This window comes from Sciurus carolinensis, chromosome 3 (assembly GCF_902686445.1).
Source record: "Sciurus carolinensis chromosome 3, mSciCar1.2, whole genome shotgun sequence".
NCBI classification, from domain to species: domain Eukaryota; kingdom Metazoa; phylum Chordata; class Mammalia; order Rodentia; family Sciuridae; genus Sciurus; species Sciurus carolinensis.
Window position 1 is genome coordinate 138,474,909 of NC_062215.1, and position 26,812 is coordinate 138,501,720.

The 26,812-nt window shown below is 38.1% G+C and overlaps 1 protein-coding gene across 3 annotated transcripts in view; it reads left to right on the forward strand.

Annotated features, from left to right (window-relative positions):
• The window catches only part of Mfsd6 (major facilitator superfamily domain containing 6), a 65,023-nt gene extending 38,648 nt beyond the window's left edge, over positions 1-26,375 (forward strand). For 2 of the 3 annotated variants that reach the window (XM_047545844.1, XM_047545845.1), the window contains exons 3-7: positions 962-1,059; positions 19,096-19,257; positions 20,287-20,385; positions 21,946-22,226; positions 24,173-26,375. In XM_047545844.1, coding sequence (XP_047401800.1) covers positions 962-1,059; positions 19,096-19,257; positions 20,287-20,385; positions 21,946-22,226; positions 24,173-24,376 — 844 coding nt within the window. In that variant the 3' untranslated portion in view covers positions 24,377-26,375. Of the gene's footprint in view, positions 1-961; positions 1,060-19,095; positions 19,258-20,286; positions 20,386-21,945; positions 22,227-24,007; positions 24,033-24,172 lie in introns of all 3 variants that reach the window. The other variant, XM_047545846.1, reaches the window with a different exon arrangement.
• The last annotated feature ends 437 nt before the right edge of the window (positions 26,376-26,812 follow it).

Here is a 26,812-nt window from a genome sequence, read left to right on the forward strand (position 1 = left end):
TGGCTGGGCACCTGAGAGCACAGCACTTCCTGTGTTTGATTCAAGGAGGGAAAAAACAGTTTTTATAGAAATTATTTTAAAATAGAAATTTAGCAGAGCAGGATTAGGAAAATACCACTGACTGTCATGTTGGCATCAGAAAACAAGAAAATCCTTAAGGTTAGGAAAATGAAAAACAAATGAGAAAGAGAAACTCACATCAGGCTATTTCATACAGAGAAGCAGCAACCATTTGCTTCCAAACCAGCCTGCCCAGTTCAGAATGAGAGAGAGTGTAACTTTATGCTTGGGTGCACTGCTTTAGACCTTTGCTTATTTTGTTTTTACTTATATATTTTGTAGTAATAATGATGGGGATGGGAGAGTTAAGAAATTAATATATATCAGTTTTGTAAGCATGTGATGTCATGGATATTTCTTAAAATAATAAACATGTACCACTTGAACTTTTAGGAGAAACATATGATTTCCAATTAGTTTATTATTCATCATAGATGATCATTTTCACTGACCTTCAGAGTCTCCCTGTGAAGCCGCTTGATGTCCTTGGTATAAGTGAGACCACATTCATGTTCACATGTTCTAATTTTTATACTGTTCTTTCTCCATCATTGTGAAGTAAGTGGTATAATCCTGGGCATATTCACCCTCCAACCACCTGGAAGGAGGCCAGTAATGTCATTAAGATGGGAGTGTGCCCAGGCTATCTTAAAAAAGCATCGTCTCTGTTACTAATTAAGTTTTCAGAAGGGTGATGTTCGCTTTTACATTAAGCATTTGGGAAAGGCTGAGGGCAGATATGTTAGAAGCAGTCCTCAATTGTCCTTTTGCTTTCCTTCCCCTAGGTTTGGAATTCTGTCTGTTCAATGATGGATAGTTTGGGGAGGGTAAAAAGTAAGTAATATTTGTAGGTTTTACATTTAGTATTGGGGCTTAATTTACTTTCCTTTGCTTTTTATAGGGTTCTGTACATTGGCCTGGCCTGCAATACAGCTCGCTATATTTATATTTCCTACCTGGAAAATGCCTGGACTGTCCTCCCCATGGAAGTTCTTCAAGGTAAGTTAACTGCTATAATTAGAATTATTTATCTACTTAACCAAGAGATGAGTGTAGAAAAACCCAGTGGCCTTCAGCATCTGATTTTACAAAGGAAGGGTGGAACTGCTGTTTTATATGATTTTGAAATGGTTGTTAAGGAAGAGATGACGTCAAAGGGTTGGCTTTTCAGTTACCCTGAGTGCTGCACCACACTGAGCCAAACAAATCTGGATTTGACCCACACCCTGTGACTAAACAAAGAAAGAAGAACTCTAGAAAATACTCCAATGTATAATTGTTAGTAAGGTGATTTTAAAATGTGAAAGCATTCATTTTTCAAAAATTTAGGTGCTTTTTTTTTTTAGGTTAACTGTGTTTATTGAAAAAAATACTGTCATAACTATTTGATCTCTTCCATTATTTTATTATATCTCATGGCTTATAACTAAAACTTTATAGTCACATTATTGTTTTTCCATGAACCTTCTAAATCTTTGTTCAGATATCCTGACCTTAGTTCCTCCCCTGACTTTACCACACTGTTTCCCATCAAGATACAACTCTGAAAAATTTCTAGGAGGCTCATTACCATGTTAGTTCATATAACCTGACTAGATCCTGAAAAACACTGCTAGCACCTTGACTGTCCTATTTATTGATTGGCATTGTGATTAAAATATAGGCTCACGACTAGATCATTTGGAGTTGCGTCTGCTGTGACAGCCCAGGTTACTATATCAGTATTTGTACTAAACAGCATGTGATTACATATAATTTTATTAGCTTTATTAATTTTTGCCATTATCATTTTTCCTAACTTGAAGGTTGTAAATGCATTTTAACATAATTAATTTCTTGTCATGATATTTATCATTTAAGATGAAAGATTCACAACTATATGTCTAAATAGTATGTATAAAATGTACCAGGTGTGGTGGTGCACACCTGTAATTCCAGCAACTGGGAAGGATCCTGAGTACAAAGCCAGTCTCAGCAATTTAGTGAGGCCCTAAGCAATTCAGTGAGACCTGTCTCTAAATTAAACATTCAAAGGGCCGGGCTGGGGATGTGGCTCAGTGATTAAGTGCCCCTGGATTCAATCCCCTGGACCAAAAAAAAAAGTAAGCTTATTCATCAGATTACACCATAGCAATGAAAAAAAGAACACTTCAATTCAAAAGAGATATAATTTATATTTACATTTAAATTATAATTATAAAATTTAAAAAATATATATACTTTAAGGTAGGAGATATAGCTCAGTGGTATAGTGGTTACCTAGCAAGCATGAGGACCTGGGTATAATCCCCAGTACTGTACCAAAAAAAAAAGGAGAAGAAAAAAAAAACTTTAAAAGTGCTTTTCTCTTGCTTATAATAAGGAATTATCATTTTTAATCACTAGAACTCTGGCAGGGTCTTAGGTGAGGTACACATCTCAGTATTATATCATTGAAGAATAACAAAGTACAAAATATGAACTACAGGAAAGAATCTTGGCTGGGTGCAGTGGTGCACACCTATAATTCCAGTGGCTCAGGAGGCCAAGACCGGAGGATGACAAATTCAAAGCCAGCCTCCGCAAAAACGAGGTGCTAAGCAGCTCAGTGAGACCCTGTCTCTAAATAAAATACAAAATAGGGCAGGAATATAGTTCAGTGGTCAAGTGCCCCTGAATTCAATCCCAGGTACCAAAAAAAAAACAAAAAAAAACAAAAGAATCTTGCCATAATAAGGTATATGCAACCCAGTCCTCAGTATTTCTCACTTCTGTTTCCTATTCTGTCTTGTCTGGCAATGGCTTTGTTTATTGGTATGTCACAGTGTGCAGACTCTATAAAAAGATTTGTGTGCCTATGAAAATATATATTGTAATAATTGTGTATGTACTTTTTTTTCTCCTTTTAATTTAACATGAATTAGATAGAAAAGGACAGTTTGCATAAGATACTGAAGAAAAAAGAGCATTCATGAAATGGTTAAAGGAGCAACAGTAGAATTTTATAAGGGAAAAACAAATGCCATTTCAAACTTAAAAACTCTTTTCCTGTTAATTTATCAAATGTATTAAATGGCTACTAAGAACCAGGAAGCATGTAGGATACTAGAAATGTAATTTAAAAAATTAACTCAGACCCCAAGGTGTCACCATCTGTTCCAGAAGCCAGATGTGTAAACAGGTAATTACTACACAGTGTGTTAGATGGAATCAGAAAATGTGCTAGGTAACAGACAAAGAGTTTGGTGGAGGAAATAATTAGCTTTGTGAAGCAGAGAGTGGGTGGATGAGGATTTTATTGAAAAATTCCCTAAAGAAATCACATACAAGCTGGGGATTGAAGAGCCAGTAACAATTCACCTGGTGGCCTAAAGAAGAGTGGGCATTCTGGGATAGGGAAGAGCACTATACGCCAAAGCATAGAAGTGGAAAGCAGAGCAGTGTCTTGAGAACACAGGTGGTATGCCATGGCTAGGGCTTGATGGAGTTGTCATCCCAAGCTGCTGACCTGGGCCATGTTTTTACAATACCTGTATATACCTCTGGGTGTATCGTCCCAGGATTTGGGGGACCAGCCATGTTCTAAATCTGAACATGAATTTGCTTCCTGGAGCCAACTACAGTTTATACTTACATATTTCATTTTATTCTCCCCTGTGCCGTAAAAAAGTTACTAATTGAAGCAAGTGAAAAAGAAGATCTGTAAGTACGTAGTCTCATACTCCAACAGAGGACTCTGTGACCAGTTTCCACAGAGCTCATTGTTTCTAAAACTGGAGGAGATAATTTCATTCCTTGGCAGACAATGCTGAGTATTTGGCTGTACAAAAACAAAATTCCTTCCTTTATTTGACCCATGCTCACCCCATGGAAAGCAGTGGATCATCCATGTGGAGTCAGTCTTGCATCACAGGATTCAGTTCTGACTGTAAAGGTCTGTTTGAGTCTTAATTCTGCTGCCTTTACATAATCTGTCCAAATGACATTAAAGTCCTTAAAGCAACATGAAAGCTAATACTGCCTGATGTGCAGCTGAAGTGGAGGAGACAACAGCTGTACTGTGTTCCATGTCACCAGCTACCCATCCCTTCCTCTTTTCTACCATGAAACCCATGGTAGAAAATCCCTTGTTTTCCTGGATTTCTTGAAGTTCTTGATCATCCTGTCAACATTCTGCAAAGCAAATTTTCTCCTCTCTAGTCCCATAGGGAAGAGTCTTTGCAGGTATCTATTTGGGGTAAGACCGTTGGATACCGTTTGGAAATGTGAGGTCATTTCTTTCTCTGATCTTTTTCACATTCAGTAGCCAGTGTTATCTTGTAGCCTCATCCTTTTAGCAATTCAGCTACTACTCATAGCTAACATGTTATCCAGTAGGCAACTAGTGGCATAAGACATATTTCCTGCCTATAAAGAGTCTGTAATTTATTTTTTTAAAAACGTTGGATCTAATTGCCAGAGGTGGCAGAATTAATTTATTTCTCAAGATCTTATTTTAAAAACTCATGGAAATTTTTACCTTCACTTTTGCACAAGAAGCATTTGAACATTTATGATTATGATCAAGAATGTAAACATTTGATAAAAATAAAGCTCAAATTTGTTATCTTTCTTTCCTATGTGGGTATCAATTATAGTAAATCTTTGCAAAACTCAGAGATGAACGTGATCAAAATTATTCTATTAAAATGTATTTAAAGGGCTGGGGATCTAGCTCAGTTGGCAGAATTGCAAGCACAAGGCCCTGGGTTCAATCTCCAGCACTGCAGAAAAAAAAAAAAGTCATAAAATGTATTTAAGGAGAGTATTTCAGCCTAGGGGCTGCTTAACTAAAGAGATCACTTTTAGTTACTTGAATTAATGACCTCAGTGTTGAGAGGTGAAAGTGAAGTCCTGGTCAACTCCTCTCTGTAGGATGTTCTTCCAGTGGGGGCTGGGTTAGTTTTTGATGAAAGGTGGCTTTTTAATGTCACCAGTAGGCGGGCCTGAGCTGACATTTATGAAGCTTTATTTTGTTTCTATAGCAGCCTCTTCAGCTAAGTAAGAACCATGTTTTCCTTTCTCTTATATTCTGGAAGAACATAGAAAAGTTATAAGAGGATTAATAAACAGTCCTTATCTGATAGTAGAAATTCTAGACATGATTCCAATCTGTTATTATCTAGGTTGAAAATTTTCTGTCTGACTTAACTCTTGAAACACAGTAGTTTGCTACATGAATACCTAAGACAAATACTCCAAGTTAAGTGATCATTGGCACACAAAAGTCATTGGTATTAATGTTAGAATTAATTTTTGGAACCAGCTCCAAGTCCCAGAGCCAGTGGCGAGCTCCGGCCTGCAGGCAGCTTCAGGGACCAGGACAGGGCAGCCAGGGACTTCCCCAAGCAGCCCTGCTCCCTCCGGCAGCAGGCTCCTTTCACGGCCAGCTTCTTGGAGCAGACTGCCCAGTGAGAGCCTTTCTACAAAGAGCCAGCCACAAGTCCCGGAGCCAGCAGTGAGCTCCGGCCTGCAGGCAGCCTCTGGGACCAGGGCAGGGCAGCCAGAGACTTCCCCAAGCAGCCCTGCTTCCTCTGGCGGCAGGCTCTTTGCACGGAGCGATCCAAGATGGCGGACTAGAGGGTGACTGCATCTCCTGTCGCTCCAGAACCCAGGATTCAAGAAGGGGAGGCATTGAGAGACTCGGACTAAAATAGAGCCACGGGGTGAGTCTCCCCCATCAGGTGAAGCTCGGCCCGGGTGGCAGGCCTGGGCAGGGGCAGCTTCTCAGAGCAGGGCAGGACAGCTAGAGTCTTCCGCAGGTGGCCCTACTTCCTCCGGCGGCGGGCTCCTTCCACACGGCCAGCTTCTCGGAGCAGGCCCCCCAGTGAGAGCCCTTCTGCACAGAACCAGCTCCAAGTCCCGGAGTCAGCGGTGAGCTCCGGCCCGCAGGCAGCTTCAGGGACCAGGACAGGGCAGCCAGGGACTTCCCCAAGCAGCCCTGCTCCCTCACTCCAGCAGCAGGCTCCTTTCACGGCCAGCTTCTTGGAGCAGACCGCCCAGTGAGAGCCTTTCCACACAGAGCTAGCTCCAAGCCCTGGAACCAGTAGCGGGCTAGGGGCAGCTTTCTTCGGAAACACTGCATTATCAAGTCCTCCAAGACTTCAGGTTACTGAAGGCTGGGAGGTGATATACTGGAAATCTACAGGGACACTAGAAGCCAATAGAGGAAATCTGCAACATCTCAGAGTCCCACTGACATCTGACCAATATGAGAAAACAAGGGAAGAAAATGTCCCAAACAAACCTAGATACTACATCAATAAAACCCAATGACAGCACAGCAGGAGAAATGTCAGAAAGGGAGTTCAGAATGTACATAATTAAAACAAATAGGGAAGCAAACGAGGAGATGAAAGAGCAAATGCAGGCATTGAAGGAAGAGATGAAAGAGCAAATGCAGGCATTAAATGATTGCACCGATCAACAGTTAAAAGAGCAAATACGGGAAGCAAGAGATCATTTCAATAAAGAGTTAGAGATACTGAAAAAAAAAAAAAAACAGAAATCATTGAAATGAAGGATACAATAAACCAAGTTAAAAACTCCATAGAAAGCATAACCAATACGATAGAACACCTGGAAGACAGAACCTCAGACATTGAAGACAAAATATTTAACCTTGAAACCAAAGTTGACCAAACAGAGAAGATGGTAGGAAATCATGAACAGAATCTATAAGAATTATGGGATATCATGAAAAGGCCAAATTTAAGAATTATTGGGATTGAGGAAGGCACAGAGATATAAACCAAAGGAATGAACAATCTATTCAATGAAATAATATCAGAAAATTTCCCAAATCTGAAGAATGAAATGGAAAACCAGGTACAAGAGGCTTATAGGACTCCAAATATACAAAATTACAACAGACCCACACCAAGGCACATTATAATGAAAGTACCTAACATACAAAATAAAGACAGAATTTTAAAGGCTGTGAGAGAATAGAATCAAGTTACATTCAGGGGGAAACCAATAAGAATATCAGCAGATTTTTCAATCCAGACCCTAAAAGCTAGAAGGGCCTGGAACAACATTTATCAAACCCTGAAAGAAAACGGATTCCAACCAAGAATATTATACCCAGCAAAACTTACTTTCAGATTTGATGACGAAATAAGATCCTTCCATGATAAACAAAAGCTGAAGGAATTTACAAAAAGAAAGCCAGCATTACAGAACATTCTCAGTAAAATTTTCCATGAGGAAGAGATGAAAAACAACGATGCAAATCAGCAACGGGAGGAACCAGCCTAAAGGAATAGCCAAATAAAGGAGAAACCAAATCATGTCAAAAAACAAAAATGAGTCAATTGACTGGGAATACAAATCATATCTCAATAATAACCCTGAAAGTTAATGACCTGAACTCATCGATCAAAAGACATAGACTGACAGATTGGATTAAAAAGAAAAATCCAAAATATGCTGCCTGCAAGAGACTCATCTCATAGAAAGAGATACCCACAGACTAAAGGTGAAAGGATGGGAAAAAACATACCATGCACACAGACACAGCAAAAAAGCTGGAGTATCCATCCTCATTTCAGATAATGTGGACTTCAAGCCAAAACTAGTCAGAAGGGATAAAGAAGGACATTTCATACTGCTTAAGGGAAGCATAAATCAGCAAGACATAACAATCATAAATATCTATGCCCTGAACATTGGCTCATCCATGTACATCAAACAAATCCTTCTCAATTCCAGAAATCAAATAGACCACAACACAATAATACTAGGCGATTTTAACACATCTCTCTCACTACTGGATAGATTTTCCAGACAAAAATTGAATAAAAAAACCATAGATCTCAATAACACAATCAACAATTTAGAATTAACTGACATATATAGAATATACCATCCAACAAAGAATGAATACACTTTCTTCTCAGCAGCACATGGGTCCCTCTCTAAAATAGACCATATTTTATGCCACAAAGCTACTGTTAGCAAATACAAGAAGATAGAAATACTACCTTATATTCTATCAGATCATAATGGATTGAAAATAGAAATAAATGACAGAATAAAAAACAGAAACTTCTCCAATACCTGGAGATTAAATAATACGCTATTATATGATGAATGGATAACAGAAGACATCAGGAGGGAAATAAAAAAATTCTTAGAAGTAAACAAAAACAAAGACACATCATATCAAAATCTCTGGGACACTATGAAAGCAGTACTTAGAGGAAGATTTATTTCATGGGGCGCATTCAACAAAAGAAGTAGAAATCAACAAATAAACGACTTAACACTACAGCTCTAAGCCCTAGAAAAAGAAGAGCAGACCAACACCAAAAGTAGTAGAAGACAGGAAATAGTTAAAATCAGAGCCGAAATCAACGAAATTGAAACAAAAGAAACAATCGGAAAAATTAACAAAATAAATAGTTGGTTCTTTGAAAAAATAAACAAAATTGATAAACCCTTAGCCACACTAACAAAGAGAAAGAGGGAGAAAACTCAAATTACTAAAATTCGGAATGAACAAGGAAATATCACAACAGACACGAGTGAAATACAAAACATAATTAGAAGCTATTTTGAAAATCTATACTCCAACAAAACAGAAAACCTCAAAGACATCAACAAGTTTCTAGAGACATATGAATTACCTAAACTAAACGAGGAGGACATACACAACTTAAATAAATCAATTTCAAGCAATGAAATAGAAGAGGTCATCAAAAGCCTACCAACAAAGAAAAGTCCGGGACCAGATGGGTTCTCAGCCGAGTTCTACAAAACCTTTAAAGAAGAGCTCATTCCAATACTCCTCAAAGTATTCCATGAAATAGAAGAGGAGGGAACCCTCCCAAACTCATTCTATGAAGCCAATCACCCTGATACCTAAACCAGACAGAGACACATCGAGGAAAGAAAATTTCAGACCAATATCCTTAATGAACATTGACACAAAAATTCTCAACAAAATTTTAGCAAATCGCATACAAAAATATATTAAAAAGATAGTGCACCACAATCAAGTGGGTTTTATCCCAGGGATGCAAGGTTGGTTCAACATCCAGAAATCAATAAATGTCATTCACCATATCAACAGACTTAAAGTTAAGAATCACACGATTATTTCGAAAGATGCAGAAAAAGCATTCGATAAAATACAGCATCCCTTCATGCTCAAAACACTAGAAAAAATTGGGGTAGTGGGAACATTCCTTAACATTGTAAAGGCCATCTACACTAAGCCCATGGCCAATATCATTCTAAATGGTGAAAAACTGAAAGCATTCCCCCTAAAAACTGTAGCAAGGCAGGGATACCCTCTTTCACCACTTCTATTCAACATTGTCCTTGAAACTCTAGCCAGAGCAATTAGACAAACCAAAGAAATTAAAGGGATACGAATAGGAAAAGAAGAACTCAAACTATCCCTGTTCGCTGATGACATGATTATATATTTAGAGGAACCTGGAAATTCCACCAGAAAACTTTTAGAACTCATAAGTGAATTCAGTAAAGTAGCAGGTTACAAGATCAATGCTCATAAATCCAGTGTATTTTTATACATAAGTGATGAATCTTCAGAAAGAGAAGTTAGGAAAACTACCCCATTCACAATAGCATCGAAAAAAAAATAAAATACTTGGGAATCAATCTCACAAAAGAGGTGAAAGACCTCTTCAATGAGAACTACAGAACACTAAAGAAAGAAATTCAAGAAAACCTTAGAAGATGGAAAGATCTCCCATGTTCTTGGATAGGCAGAATTAATATTTTCAAAATGGCCATACGAACAAAAGTGCTATACAGATTCAATGCAATTCCAATTAAAATCCAATGACGTACTTTACAGAAATAGAGCAAGCAATTATGAAATTCATCTGGAAGAATAAAAAACCCAGAATAGCTAAAGCAATCCTCAGTAGACAGAGCGAAGCAGGGGGTATTGCAATACCAGATCTTCAACTCTACTACAAAGCAATAGTAACAAAAACGGCATGGTATTGGTACCAAAATAGACAGGTAGATCAATGGTACAGATAGAGGACATGGACACAAACCCTAATAAATACAATTTTCTCATACTAGACAAAGGGGCCAAAAATATGCAATGGAGAAAAGATAGCCTCTTCAACAAATGGTGCTGGGAAAACTGGAAAACCATATGCAACAGAATGAAATTAAACCCCTATCTCTCACCCTGCATAAAACTCAACTCAAAATGGATCAAGGACCTCGGAATCAGACCAGAGACCCTGAATCTTATAGAAGAAAAAGTAGGTCCAAATCTTCAACTTGTTGGCTTAGGCTCAGACTTCCTTAACAGGACTCCCATAGCACAAGAAATAAAAGCAAGAATCAACAACTGGGATAGATTCAAACTAAAAAGCTTTCTCTCAGCAAAGGAAACTATCAGTAATGTGAAGAGAGAGCCTACAGAGTGGGAGAATATCTTTGCCAACCATACTTGAGATAAAGCGCTAATTTCCAGAATCTATAAAGAACTCAGAAAACTCTACACCAAGAATACAAATAATCCAATCAACAAATGGGCTAAGGAAATGAACAGACACTTCACAGAAGAAGATGTACAAGCAAACAACAGATATATGAAAAAATGTTCAACATCTCTAGTAATAAGAGAAATACAAATCAAAACTACCCTAAGATTCCATCTCACCCCAATTAGAATGGCGATTATCAAGAACACAAGCAACAATAGGTGTTGGCAAGAATGTGGGAAAAAGGTACACTCATACATTGCTGGTGGGGTTGCAAATTAGTGCAGCCACTCTGGAAAGCAGTATGGAGATTCCTCAGAAAGCTTGGAATGGAACCACCATTTGACCCAGCTATCCCACTCCTTGGCCTATACCCAAAGGACTTAAAATCAGCATACTACAGAGATACAGTCACATCAATGTCCATAGCTGCTTAATTCACAATAGCCAGATTGTGGAACCAACCTAGATGTCTTTCAATTGATGAATGGATAAAGAAACTGTGGCGCATATATACACACACACACACACACACACACACACAATGGAATATTGCTCAGCCATAAAGAATGATAAAATTATAGCATTTGCAGGCAAATGGATGAAATTGGAGAATATCATGCTAAGTGAGATAAGCCAATCTCAAAAAACCAAAGGACAAATTATCTCACTGTTAAGCGGATGATGACATATAATGGGGAGTGGGAGGGGTTAGTGTTAGGGTTAGGGTTAGGTTTAGGGTTAGGGTTAAGGAGGGTGGCAAGAATGGAGGAAGGAAGGACTGTATAGAGGGAAAAGAGGGGTGGGAGGGGTGGGGGAAGGAAAAAAAATTAATTTTTAATCAGTCTTTGAAATTATTATTATTATTATTATTATTATTGGTACTGGGGAGCGAATGCAGCAGTGCTTAACCACATCCTCAGCCCCTTTTTATTTTTCTTGTGAGACAGCATCTTGCTAAGTTACTGAGGGCCCTGCTCAGTTGCTAAGCCTGGCTTTGAACTTGCAATCCTCCTGCCTCAGCCTCTGGGGCCACTGGGATTAGAGGCATATACCACCATGCCTGGTTAGTAGAGTAATTTTATTCTTTGTCACCCATGTTTTCCAGTTCCTAAAACTAAAACAGTTGCAAAAACATCTTCAAAATAGAAATTATTTTGTCCAGTTAGCATCCATTTGATGAAATGTCTTCTGGTTCAGTCATCCTTTTCTGGCAGCTGCATGCCTCACTGAGCTCTCCTTTTTCCTGAATTATTCTCATATTTATGGACTGTGTTGCATAGGTTAGCACTTAATAGCTCTCAAGTTATTTTGCAAATACTAGTTTTATTTTTCTTCATTTATCCCCTTAAATATAAAGTCCATGTCTTACACCTTTTTATTTCTCCTAAGAGTTATGCTTATACAAAAATACATTAGAAGTGCTTGTGACTGATTTTATTGTCTTCTGTATCTAATACTGTAGTTGGTATCTTCCAGTTTTTAATCCTGAATAGCACATGAAGTTCTACCCCAAAATTTATAAATATCTGAAGAGATTTTGAAAACTAAATTTAAATCCTAGATTTTCAATATCATAGACTTTCTAGAATAACATCTTTCCATCTGTGGCACATCTGTAAAAACATTGGTGTATGTTAATCACTTACATACTTACACTCCCACCTCATTCTATAGGTTTGTTGAGGCAGTTTACCAAAATACACAATAACCTGGAAACCATAAAGTTCCTAGGCTTGAATTAGACCATCTGGGTTTGAATTCCAGCTGCTCTGGCTGTAAGTTCTGTGTCTTTGGGCAAGCTGCTTAATTTTTCTAAGTTTAAGACTCTTGAACAGTAGAAGAGGTTGATGTGAGTACTAAACAAACTAATCCATGCAATGTATTTAGCACAGGATGACACATAGAGCCCAGTAGATGTCAAATAATAAACAATAACAAAAAGGCAAATTACAAACAAACAAACGTAAGTACCAGGGGAAATATAATTGAAAAGACTCTATTCTAAGAGGTGAGTCTGCAATTATGCGTGAAAGTCTGGCTATAAATTAGAAACTGAGACCTGGTAACCAAAGCATAGGGGAATCATGACCACTTATGCACATTGTTCTTAAAGTTATCTTTGGGGAAGGGATATTTTTTTACTGGCTTTGATATAAAATCAACTCCCATGTGTGGCTTCAAGTGGAAAGCATGAGCATGTTGTATACAGTGCTGCCAAGTCTTGACATTAAACACTCAGTTTTGGGTGATAGTCTCCTGACACCTGTTTGAAATGTGCCAAAGGCATAATGTAAAATTCATGAGAGCTCCAAAAACATTGCTGCGTCAGGTATTGACTTTTCTAGAAACTTGCTTTTTTTTTTTTTTAAACCTGCAAACTAAAGTTTATAGAAAAGATTTGTTTATTTTCTACTTTTACTCAATATGGGACTTGGAAGTTCTGCCCAACCTTATCTAGAATACCTTTTCTCCATAAATGCTTTCTTTCTTATATGCCAGCATGTAGACCACTGCCTCAGTTCATTGTCCTTTTGTTCAACTGTCATTAGATGTCAGGCTTTGTGCTGGATGCTGTGTAGGTCTCTTCTCCACAAGGAGCTAAGTCTGCTTCTTCAGGTAAATCCTGACCCTTTTCACCTCCTGCACTATAAGCTCTGTGGTGACTGGAGATATTTCATAGCTATGTCATATTCTTGGAACCTACCAGGGTATCTGGCACATAGTATAGACATCAGCAGTATCAACAGATAATGCTAAGTAGAGACACGAAGGAGATTCTTGCAGTTGTGCATTGGTAGAAATGGAAATTTTGGCCTTTAATAATAATTGTTGCATGTCTTATATAAAATCTCTTTCAAGAGACACACCAAAGTTCGATGCCACCTCTGCTAGGTACATTACTCTGTCAGGTCCTTTGCTATTTTTGGAAAGTCTAAGAGGGATAATAGCAAGCCAGGCTCTGTGCCAGAATTCACTGGCTGTTTGGCTTTCTCTGTGCACATACAGCTAAATTTTATTTCACAATTTCCCTTGCAGTTAGGTTTGACCAGATAAACTGGTTCTAACCAGTGAGATAGCAAAAATGATGTCTATCACTTCTAAACCTAACCCATCTGCTCTGCTCACCTCACCTCTCCTCCCTCCTTTGGATATTGAAACCTAGGGTAACCAGGCATTGAAGAGTGGAGAGTCTTTGCAGCCTGGATCCCTGAATGAGTGTATGGAACAGAGCTGGTACTCCTCCTGTCTCCTACTGGTTGGACCTCATTCATGAGCAAGAACATATCTATTGTGTGAAATCACTATGATTCTGAGCTTATCTGTTACAACAGCTCATATTACCTTAATTGATACAGACTCCTTACTGCTTGCCCAGTGGAGTCCTTTACTTAGGAAGAGCAGTCTTACTGATGTTCACCAGGCTGATCTTTCAGAAGCATTTTTCATCCCTGCATTAGAGAAGTACATTGAAGTAATTTGAAATGTAAACTTTGGTTTGTCAGTAGAAAAGGTTTGTCACAGCCAGTGCTAAAGGGTTAATTATATTTTGTTCAGTGAGCAACACATCAGTGGCAGAAATGAGAAAAACAAAACATAACAATTCTAGTTCCCAGTACTTTGATTGTCAGTTCTCTCTCCTCCCAGCCATTATGATGTGATTTCCCCCAAGCCAAGCAGCATTTAACAAAAAGAAGCTGTCTACTTGAGATGAAAGGATTTTTTTTCTTGCTCATACATGCCATTTATTGCCGTAGAGCACTCTTGTGGACCAAGATTGAACAATTTTGAAATACATATTGCAGAATCAGATGCCAGTGTTGAATATTATAAGGTAAAGAGTTATTTAGGGCATTTAAAGACTTGATGATATATATAATATATCAGCTATTTAGGGAGTGAAGGGAAGAAGGCAGAAGGAATAGGAATAGCTTTTTTTTTTCTTTTTCCAAGACGGTAGATTGTTGGGCATGCTGGAAATTCCAACAAAACCTCTCAAAGCTGACAGCTACCTTTTCTGAGGAATACTGAAATAGTTGTTAAGAGGACATATAGTGCAGTATGTAAGCACTTAAGTTCTGAACTTGGATATTTAAGATGCTTATCATGTTCCACTACTGTCTTATCTCTGTGACCTTGAACAAGGCACTCTAATCTATCGGTATCTTAGTTTTCTATTTGGTAAATGAAGAAAAAAATACTACCTAAGAATAAAGGAAATAATCTGTGCAAAGTAGCACAATTCCTTTTGGAATAAGTTGTAATAATACTATATTATTGATGAAAAAAATTTGTTACTCATAACAATATTATATTTGCTAGGTGTCAATTTGTATGTTCACTCTTAGCAGTCAGGGGGTAACATCTTTTTATTTTCACTATTTGGATCTTCCAACATAATTATCTCATACTTAAAGGTTTAAAATGTTGTACCTCTGGTGTAAACATCTACCTGTGCCACAGATGTTCTTTTTTCATTGCATAAAGAATGATCATCTATTGCCTTTGCACAGATCACTAATAAAAAGTAAAGAAAGTAGAAACATTTTATTTTCCTGCTTTATGACAGCTAATTACCTCCTAAATTTTACAGGAGAGTTGTTTTAGGTAGCACAGTTGCTAAGGCTTCCTCAATTTTTTTTTAAATATGGAAAATTTTTAGATTTCTAGGTTGCTTTTTATCTTCTAAAATTAGAGGACCAGAACACAGTTGTAATAAAAATATTAGCCAGAGTCTGAGATTACTAATAAGATTACAGGAGAGTTGCATATTCCTAAGCTTAAACATAAGAACTACAGCCGCACAACTGCCACTAAGGAGGTATTACTAACTGGTCTCTTCTGTGGGTTGCTTAGTATTGCTACTTTATTTTCTAGGAAGTGGAGTGGGCTTAATTGATTCTTCCATTGTCATGATATTTAGAAATAAGTTTTTTGAGAGTAAACCAATTCTAACCTTACATCTTCCCTAGAAGATTTTGGAGGACCTAGGAGGAGTAGCTTTCCTTTTTTTTCTGTCTTCAGTACCAGAGAAGACATTTTTACTGTAGGCCTTACTATATTTCCCTTCAGCTAATGCCCTGAGTTACTTTAAAGGATGTAGTTCCCAATTATCTAATCAAGAAAACAATAAGGAAATTCTAGAAGTCTCAGTCAAGAGAATTTCACATAATACCAGCCAATCAGCTGTAAAAATAGTTCAAACTAGAGTCACCCTGCTGGAGAATGCTTTGATTACATTAGAAGACTCAAAGTTTTAGACAACACTTAGAATTTTGAAGAGGGGTAAAGAGAGAGAGGTCCTATTATTACAAGATTTTTGTATGCCAAAGCCTTCACACTTGAGAGTAACTTCAAGAATTATATTTAATCTAAAATATCAAGGAGATCAAATATATTTAAGCTAAATTATAATCAAATTTAATATTTTATAAAAATATATTTTAATGTGGTCACATACACACGGAGGCCCATCTTTGTCTACTTGTAAATCCTATGATTGATTGCAATTAACCTGCAACTTTGTGATATGGTTTCAGGTCTTGGGAAGCCACTTCTTAAAGATGGATCACTGATTTGGATTTTGCTGTTAAATTAAATCAGTCTTGAATAAATTAATTTTATTTCTTGGCATAGTTTGAATTTTATTCTAGTGTTAATGAAAAATGTATGTATCTGAAAAGAAAGAAATATAACATCATATAAATGAAACTCTTCCCATTATGTACTTCTGTATCAGCTTTCACAATGAAGATTCTATTCAGACATTATTCAATTCTGAGAAATACAGCATTATCTAGAGGTAATTGCAATTGTTTAGCTAGATAAAATAAATACTATGACTTCTTTGGAAATTAAGTGTGCATGCTACCACTAATGATCTAGTCCATCTTTTTAGCTGAAAAATAATCTGGTTAGGACTTGGATATAGCTCAGTGGAGGAGTGCTTGCCTAGCATGCATGAGGCCCGAGTTTGATCTGCAGCACTAGGAAACAAACAAACAAACAAACAAACAAACAAAAAACAGTTAAAATGATGACTGAAGCATATAAAAAGGATAGGAAAATTGTTTAGATATTTCTTAGTCAACTACAAGGTGTATAGTCTAATTTGCCCAGTAAAAATAGCATTTATTGCATTATGGGTCTACTTAAATAAGCTTATCCCTGGTGATTTTTGATTGTATGGCACACATTGTGACTTTTCCCTTTCTGAGCGCTGGATATTTTTATATTCCTAGAAACAATGCTTCAGCTTTATTCTGGGACATAGCTAAGTTACTTGGAAATAGCATCATCTTTTTGGGTCTTGCTTTTAAGATTATTTAGGTGAGACTAGAGTAGTGTTCAGGGCTTATTGTTGTACACAAACACAAGACCCTCTTGAGTACTTGATGAGTCCCAGAAAGCCTGAGGTTTTCCAGCTTGGCTGGTAGAAGCAGGTACTATTCCCAGCCTCATGTGGTTCCCAGAATTATTCTCTGTTACACTCTTGGGTTGTTCTTTCCTTAGCTTTGAACAATTTCTGCACATGCTTTTGCTGAACTTTCTCTGCTGGGAGCCCTCGGTAGATCTCTGGAGTTTTCTCTCTGAAAGGCTATCTCCTCTCTGGTGTTCTCTGGCACACTAGCTTCCTTGTCTCTGAAGACTTGTGGCTAGAATCTTCCAACTCAGTGATTCTCCTCTATGCCAGTACCTCTCAGATTATCTCCAGTATTGAGTTGGTGCTCCTCCTTTGTTTCTCATCTCTTAGGGATTACTGCTTTTGTTGCTGATGCCCAGTGTCTTGGGAACCATTGTCTCATATATGTTGTACAGCTTTTTAGTTATGTCAGGAAGGAGAGCAAATCTAGACCCTGTTGGTCCATTCTAATTAGAAGCAGACAAAAGTTAGATCACATCTTAAAAGAACAATGACTCTTTAGTTTAATAGTCTAAAACATAGGTAGAATTTCTGAAGGTATTATCTCCAATGTTTTTTAGGGAAGGAGCTCAGGACTTGATGGAGGCAGAACCAGCTGATTTCTCAATCCCTCTAGCTATAAAATCTATTGTGATAGTATCTAAGTTACATTTAAAGCAATGTCTCTGAATATTTTAATTCAGACAATACAAAGTTACCATATATTAAAATAATTACTTTTTAAAATCCTGTTATTTCTTTCTCCCTCCAACAGATAATGAAGATAAAAATACAGTTGTTATGAGGCATTATAAATTTTCTCTACTCTCTTTTGGAAAACTAAAACTATATACTCAAAAGCATAAAAACTGTCATATCCTCTGAACTATTAACCTCAGTTGTAGAATTATAGCCAGTGTAAAAATCTAAGGTACATAAAAAGCTATATCTTAAGCTTTATGAATCATGGTGCTAATTATAATGGGAAAAATTGGAAATAATCTTAATGTCAGAGTAGGTGCCCACTAAAGTATGAATACACAAAATATTTAAAGAACTCCTCCAACTCAGCAACAAAAATCAACTTAATTAAAAAATGGACAAAGGACTCTAATAGCCATTTCTCCAAAGAAGATTCACAAATGGTTAATAAGTATCACTAATGCTTAGCATTCCTAGTCTTTAGGGTAATACAAATCAGAAACAAAATACTGCTTCGCATTCATTAGGATGGCCATTATTTAAGGGAAAAAAAATCCAAAATTAAGGCGGTAGAGAAATTGGATCTCTTGTTCATATCTGATGGGAATGTAAATGGTGCAGCTACTGTGGAAAATAGTTCAGTGGTTCCTCAGAATGTTAAATATCTGACCATGTGACCCAGCAGCTCTGCTTTGAGCTGTGTATATTCAAAATAATTGAAATCGGGGATTCAAACAGGTACTTGCATACCACTGTTCATAGTAGCACTATTGAACAATAGTGTTTAAAAATTGAACACATCTGGGTGTGGTGGTGCACACCTGTAATCTCAGTGACTGGGGAGGCTGAAGCAGGAGGATCATGAGTTCAAAGCCAGCCTCAGCAGTTTAGCAAGGCCCTAAGCAACTTTGTGAGACCCTGTCTCCAAATAAAAAATAAAAAAGGCTGGGGATGTGGTCAGTGGTTAAGTGCCCCTTAGTTCAGTCCCCAGTACCAAAAACAAACCTTGAAGACATTATGCTAAGTGAAATAGGCCAGATAAAAAGAGGCCAAATATTGTATGATTCCAGTTATGAGGTACCCAGAATAGTCACATTCATCAAATAGAAAGAAGAGGGGTTGCCAAGGGCTGGAGAAGAGAGGCTAAAGAAAGGTAGTTTTCATTTCAGGTGAAAAAGTTCTGGAGATGGATGGTGTTGATGATTGCAGAACATTATGAGTGTACTTAATTCCATGAACCGTATGTATAAAAATGGTTAAAATGATAAACTTTATGTTATGTCTACTTTACCATAAAATATACATGTGTGTGTGTGAATGCATGTGTTTAAAATAGGTGCCTAATTAAATAATTCCTATTCTAAAAGGGGTAACCGAAGGAGTTGTAAGCAGACGTTTGATGCCTCCTGTTTTTCTGTTTCTTTCCTTCTCCAGGAGTGACACATGCAGCCATCTGGGCAGCATGTATTTCTTACCTCAGTGCAGCTGTTCCCCCGGAGCTGAGGACGTCTGCTCAGGGCATCCTGCAGGGCCTTCACCTGGGATTGGGAAGAGGATGTGGTGCCATGATTGGAGGCGTGTTAGTCAATTATTTTGGTAAGACTTTCTTTTTCCTTTTTTTTTTTCCTTTGGCGAAAACATAATTTTCTAGCAATACCTCACGCAAAATACTAAATTATTACTGAAGATTGCCAGAAGTTAAATTCCAGTATTTGTATTCTGTTTCTAGATTTCATGTTAGTTAAAATTCTAAAGCATGTGGTTAGGTTGTTAAGATGATTAAAGCCAGCCTATAATTGTGCACACTCCTCTGACAAACAGTTTAATGAGATGCTGCACAGATACTTCAAAGGAGCCAAACAAATGAATAAGCACTTATGTTTTTGGTTTGAAATATGGTACCCCAAACCTGATGATGATAAAGCTAAAAGAAAATTCAGGGGCTGGAGCTGTAGCTCAGTTGTAGAGCACTTGCCTTGCACATGTGAGGCACTGGCCTTGATCCTCCATAAAAATAAATAAAGATATTGTGTCCATCTACAACTAAAAAAATATTTAAAAAGAAAAGGAAAGTCTAACTGTACACTGACTTTGGTCATGTCACTACATTTGTATTAACACAGCCTGTCTGCCTCATCAGATCTCCTTTGTTGGAAGGAGAAATGAAATATCCAAGGTGGAAATGGGATCATTCTGCTGTAGGGACCTTGACTACTCAGTCATCTGTGAGGTGGGCTCAGGAACATGTGAATTTGCAGCATTATATAAGCTCTGCCATCCCACTGTAGATTAATAGGGCTGTTTGTTAATAGGTGGGTAAATACTGTTTACAAAGAAGAGAGTGCCCTTGAATATTAGAGGTTGCAATGGAAGGCACTCAAAGACAGTCCTTTATAAATGCAGTTTTATAATTGACCAACAACAGAACCAGTACCGGCACCAAGGACTCCTGACAGATACCCAACCCTGTGTTTTTCCATTAGGTGAAGCTGGTGGAAGGGCACTGTCCTCTGATTCACTGAAAGCTGTGTTTCCTTTGCCTGAACTTTAGAGCATTGACAGTTTTGGAGGAGGGTTATCTGCATTTCCTGGAATTACCCTCTAGTGCTCTGTTTGCTTTCACAGGGGCTGCTGCAACCTTCCGAGGAATTGGCATGGCCTGTCTGGTGATACTCCTGCTCTTTGCCCTGATCCAGTGGCTGGCAGTGCCAGATGAGGAGGAAGGTAGACATTTCCATTCTTTATTGATATTGCTAATGGTCCAAACCATAAGGAATTCTACATGTGCCTCTCAGAGACCCAGAAGTAGTAACGTGGACAGTGGGCCAACCCGGACAGATTTCCTTAGTGGTATACCAGTGAATCCATGTGTACCATGTTAGAAGCCTCCTGCTCTGCTACAAAGAATATTAGTTATATAAGGTAGCTTGGGTATTCTTGTTTTGTTTTATGGTACTGATTTTAAATTTCCTTGGTAGTCTAAAGGGATTTCATAGACAAATACATATAAGGCTATATAGTAACTGTACTACTAGGGATAGGAAGTGTTACTAATCTCTATGCCTAAACTTCATTTGAAGAAAATGAAACCTGAAATTTTGAAGTTTTCCCTGAACCAGTAAAATTGTTCCATCAAGTATAATGTATAGATGAGAACAATTTAAATCAACCTTTTTTGGCGGGGTGGGAAAGGCAGCAGTACTGGAGATCCTACTGGGGATTGAACCTAGGGGTGCTCTACTGCTGAGCTGTCCCCAGATCTTTTTATTTTGAGATTAGGTCTGCTAAATGGCCCAGACTGACCTGAAATTTGTGATCCTCCTTCCTCAGCCTCCCACATAGCTGGGACTACAGGCATGCACCACTGGTTAAATCAACTTTTGAATGAAAAAGACCAACCAGTAGAATACAGATACTCTTGCTCAGCTTCTTGACTGCACAGGGATAGTCTTCGCTGGGTGTCCTATCCTTCCATGAGCCCTGGCCTCAACTATCTGAAGTACTTCTGTTAGGACAAAAACTCACTTATTACAGAAACCTCAGAGATGGTTCTAATCCCTTTGAATTACTCAGAAAAAGAGACTGATACTAGGTTTTCTCATTTTTGTTCTTTTATATCTCATCTGGATCATACCTCTCACAAGTCTCAGTTCAAGCCTTCAGTGAAAGGCTTCAAGGTAGCTTCTGTTGTTTTGATGTTTACCTTTAAAATCACAATCCTATAAGGGAACCTAAGGCAACATTCACTGTAACCTGTGCTCCACAGATGTTATATCTAAGTTAAATTAAAAACTAGATTTCTTAAATAAATATAAGTTAATGTCTATTAAGTCTTATGAGAAGACCAAGCAAAGAGGTTGTACACCACATAAAGAAGTCCTTGGTGGACAGGGGTTGTAGCTCAGTGGTAGAGTGCTTGCCTCGAATGCATGGGGCACTGGGTTCAATCCTTAGCACCACAGAAATAAACTTTTTTAAAAAATATCTATAACTAAACACATTTTTAAAAAAATAATTCCTTGGTAAAAACAGTTTATTAATGTTATTAAGTGAACTGTTATTATAGGATTGTCAGTTTACTTATTTATTTGTTTGTTTATTTATTTAGTTGAGCTAGAGTATCACTCTGTTGCCCAAGCTGGTCTTGAACCTCTGGTCTCAAACAGACTCTCAAATAGCTGGGATTACAGGTGTACACCACTGCACCTGGCTTATTTTATTCTTTTACCTTTATTTAAATATGTAGAAAACTGAAAAATAATTTAAATATCATTTTCTCTCCAGACAAGACAATGTTGGCAGAAAGGATTCCTGTTCCCTCCAGTCCTGTTCCCATAGCAACCATCGACTTGGTACAGCAACAGACAGAAGATGTCATGCCACGCATTGAGCCTAGACTTCCACCCAAGAAAACCAAGCACCAGGAAGAACAGGAAGATGTGAACAAACCAGCCTGGGGGGTCAGCTCCTCCCCCTGGGTGACTTTTGTCTACGCACTCTACCAAATTAAAGAGATGATGCAACTGACTAGAGACAACCGCGCTTCTGAGATACAGCCTTTACAGGTATTGTTCCTCCATTGGACTAATAACATTACCTTCACTGGAGACACTTCAAGTGGGCTCACTCATTTTAATTATTCATTTAACACTCATAAAGGTTTATCGAAAGCCCAGTGGGAAACAACAGACATGCAAACAATTTCAACACTGATAACTGTTAGGGCATGTTTACAAGGTCCCATAGAAGGAAAAGTCTGCCTTATGGAGTTCAGGAAGGCTTTACAAAGAAGATGATAATTCTTGAAAGAAATTAAATCAATTTCAACATTGTATACTCCTTTAAAATTTCAGTGTCGATAGGTAACCATTGCAGCAAGAACATATTGTTCTTGCTTCGGGGACTGTATTTACTAATCTCTGTAGTTCCAGCATTCTAGTGGGAATATGACATATCATAGGAATGCAGTAAGTTGAATTAATTTTGAATTAATTAACTAATAACCTGAATCACTGTATGTGTCTGACAGGACCCATAACTCAGGGGACAGTGGTTCTGCAGTATCCTCACCTGAAAAATAGAAAGTGCAATTGTTCTTGTCCCTAAGAAGAGTCATCTCCCCTTAGAAAAGTCAAACCCTGTTGATATAGTTAATAATTGTGTAACTAAAAGCCGTTTCTAGACTTTGGAAAGTGAGTATGAGTTCTGTGAACAGTTTGACCAAAGGAATAAATTTTCTTGCCCCATTTTAGATTCATGTCTCCCACTTACTTTTGATAAGTTATGTCAGCTCTATATTTAGAGTAGCTTCCGAGGACTCAGAAGGAAAAAAAAAAAAAAAGGAGAAAGACTTAAAGGATAATTTGGGTAATTTCCTTTTTAGAAAATCTGTTGAATTACCTTCATTAACGGTATTTTGACTTTGTAAACATAAAATCTTTTTATAATTTATGCAAATCTGTTTATCGATAACTGTATCCATGCCAGTTTGTGCATGATCCTCCTTATTTATCTATTAGGATAATAAACTCACATGAATCTGGGGCTCAGTCCAGAACTGGACATTGGGGTGGGAGGAGCACAGGAGGAATTGTACCAGGGCATGGAGGGGAGCAGGAGAATGGGTGAGTCTGCCGCCTAGGGTGCCGCATTGCCATCTCTGTGCTCAGCCTCATTTTCACAGAAGCCTATAAAGGGTTATGCAGCACTAATTTTTTTTTCTTTTTTTCTGGGTGGGTTGAGATTAACAAGAACTAGCAGGTTTGGTGTAGTTCTTATGAAGAAATCATTGTGCTAAGGGCTTTTCCCCCCCTATATTTCAGAATTAACAAAAATGAAACTTTTTTTTTTTTGTATTCAGCTATTGGAAGCAAACCTTTTTAGAAATCATGTTTCCTGACCTGAAAACCAATATGGCATTTTACCAAAACATACTAGAGTGAATTCATATACTGTTACTTACCACTGGTTATGAGTGCACTTACTTCCCTTTTTTACGTGAAAGTTCTATTTTATGTAACTTTTAGTGATTATCTGAAATTCCAAATATACATTAGACTCGTCATTACAGAACACCATTTTCCCAGCCTCCTCCAAGGCGCAAAAACCCTCATTAACTTACTATTGACAAAACCTCTGGCTCTTGAACACCCTGGTCTCAGCAAGTGGCCTGCATTTCGCATATTCCATGGTACTTGTCCAGTGATTTACTGTGACTGGGGAGTCATTAAATATTTGATGATATGAACTGTTTACCTAGTAGTGACAGGGGTTTTGGTAATAATGTTCCTTTATCCACAAGATATGTCTGCTTATAGTGTTTGTGTTTTTCATGCGGCTCTGGCAGTTGCACATAGGAAAAGAAATGAAAGGTAAGACATTCTATCCTTATTCCTCTATTACTTGGTCCCTGAAATGGGCACCTTAGGATGATCTCCCCATGTTTGCTGTGTCTTACTTGAAAACATATATAAAGGGTTGGTTTTACATTCTTTCTGTTTCTTCCTTCCAGGGGACCAGTGAGAATCAGGAAAATTCTCCAGCTGGTGGAGTCCAGCCTGTCCCTCATGAGACTCACTCTGACCCACCTAGAAACCAGTCCTCCCCTGACGCAGCAGCATCTCAGACTCAGATTAGCCCTGTTCACCCTACTGTGGACCCGCGTGCGGAGAAGAGTGGGGAGCAGCACACTCGGCCTGCCACCGGAGGACGCTGAAGGTGTCCTGTTCATCTCACACCCTGCATGGAATTGGGCTCCTCGGCCAGGCCCCAACACACTCCTGCAGAGGAGCCAGTACCGCATATGCTTCTAAATATCTAAACTCATTAACATGGAAAACACACACGCACACGTGCGCACGCGCACGCACACGCACACACACGAGCTACAGTACATATGGCAAGAAAGGTGAACTTCCGTAGTCCCATTGGAGTTGCTGAAGGGAAATGGCATTCAGTGAGGACTTCAGTTCTTGTTTGGTAGAGGCCAATGCAGTAAGGCTGGAAACCAGCAGTTACACTAAGTGGAGGGAACACAAGTGTTTCAAGGTGAATATTGGAATAATTTCCCTCCTCTGATTATTTATTCTAATTATTGTGTTCTTCATGCCCACTGGAAAGAAACAGTACATCTATAATTTTGTTTCTCCAGAAGAGAACCATTTAAAAAATTGTGAGATGAATTAAAAAGTAACCAGATGAAAGTAGTATTTATACTTTTTTGTTTAAAATTTTAAAAAGAGTTAAGTTTCATCATAAGCTTTGCATATCTCCAGCAAATATATTTTTATATATGTATGGTATATATTGAAAATAGTTCTTTGAGCAGCAAAAGCTGTCAGTGACTACTGCAAGCTAAGTTGAGCTAAAAATGCCTTTTGTTTTAAATGGGCTTTGAGACTGACTAGAAATGAGGGAATATTTCAAAGAAACCAACCAACTCAGTATCCTGTGGCTTACCCAGTAAGGGTTTACTAAATATGTTATACTGGAAATAGCCTCCATCACTATTTACTATTTTAGAGTGATTTGGGCTCTAATTAGCTTATGGAAAACAAACAAACAAAAAATCACTGAATTCCTAAGGGTTCCTTTAATTACACAGTACTATTTACAAAGAACAGTATAAGATTTAAGTGCCTGGGGGAGGGATACAATTTATAAAATCTTAACTAGTGGGTCAGTTTTGTTTGTGAGGTGGTAAATAAAAATTGGGAATGGGAAGGGTGGTAATAAGAGGTACTTTCTAATGACTAAAGAAACAAATCTCAGTGTCCTCTTCCCCAAGATGATATAGTCAGACACTGGACAAATTAGATTTGGGTATGAGACTGTACATATTATAGCTATCATCAGAACAATAGTTCAGTGAATCACACATAAAGCTTGCTGCTAAAAATGAAAGTGGAGGGTCGGGGAGAGGGATGCTGCTTCAGCTGAATGAAGGGCAGTTGTCTTGTGCATTACAGCCGTGGATGAGCATGGGCGAGAGGAAGGAACAGAATTAGAAGCCAGCTGGCGCTTTAGCCTCTGGTTAGACGGGACCATGTTAAGCCAGGGCCTCCCCATGACATGGCTCTGCTCAGTACTGCATTAGGGAGGAGAAATTCTACACTTGGATGTCTAGCTTCACCACAAAACATAGCTTATAAAGAAGTAGAGTTAAGCAAATAGTTATTTTTGCACTTGAACTGAAACGTACTGTACTGTAAATTATCATGACTCATTTTAAGTGACCTTTAAAATCAGATGTATTTATTATGCTTGTGTAATTACAGAAATGAAGTGGGTGACAGGCTGAACCTCACGTATGAATGTACAGTATGTAGATTTGTGAAATCGACTGTAGGAAGTCAAACTTATATTGCATCTTGTGTTTACAGTTCTGATTTATTTCTTTGAAAAGCCTGCTGTTTTGGAAATGCACAGTGGACATGTTGAAGTAAAAATAAAAACCATTTTTAAATATTTCTTAAATGATAAAAGATGTGACCAAACAAGTAAAAGTCCTTTACTCTGTAATGAATGAGACCAAATGCAACACACCTTTGTTATGAAATGTTTACTGTGGGAATTGATCCCGTAATGCAGTAATTTCCAGCCTTTTGAGCTGACACCTTCATGAGTTTGTGGACTTTGTGACTTTTTTCTTCCTGTCCTCAAAGTGCCATATGCCACTTTAAAACACATTAAAGTGAATTCAAATTAAATCTTGATTTGAGAATTTTATAACCCCTCTTGAGATCCCTAGAAATACTCAGGGTGTCACAAAGCCCGGGCTGGTAATCACTGCCTTAATGACTTATTTTTTTCTCTTTCTCCTGTGATCATAGAAATAGCAAATTACCCCAGGGTGCTGAGTTTATGTGGATCCAGAGAGGCTGATTGCTAATTATTGAACTATTCCACAAAACCTTAAGCAGCATAATAGCTTATAATACATTGCAATGATAGTCACCTCCTGAAAAACCTACGTTCCTTTACTGGCCTGTGAATCCTGCCATGGTCACAGGAAGCAGTGGGCTGAAAGCATCCCATGGATTTTCTTTCAGTACTTCTGGGGCTGCTGGGGCCACTGTTTAAGCAATATTCCTCTCAGCCAGTCTGGAGTGAAGCAGTGAATCTGGGAAAAGGGGAGCTGCTACACCATGGT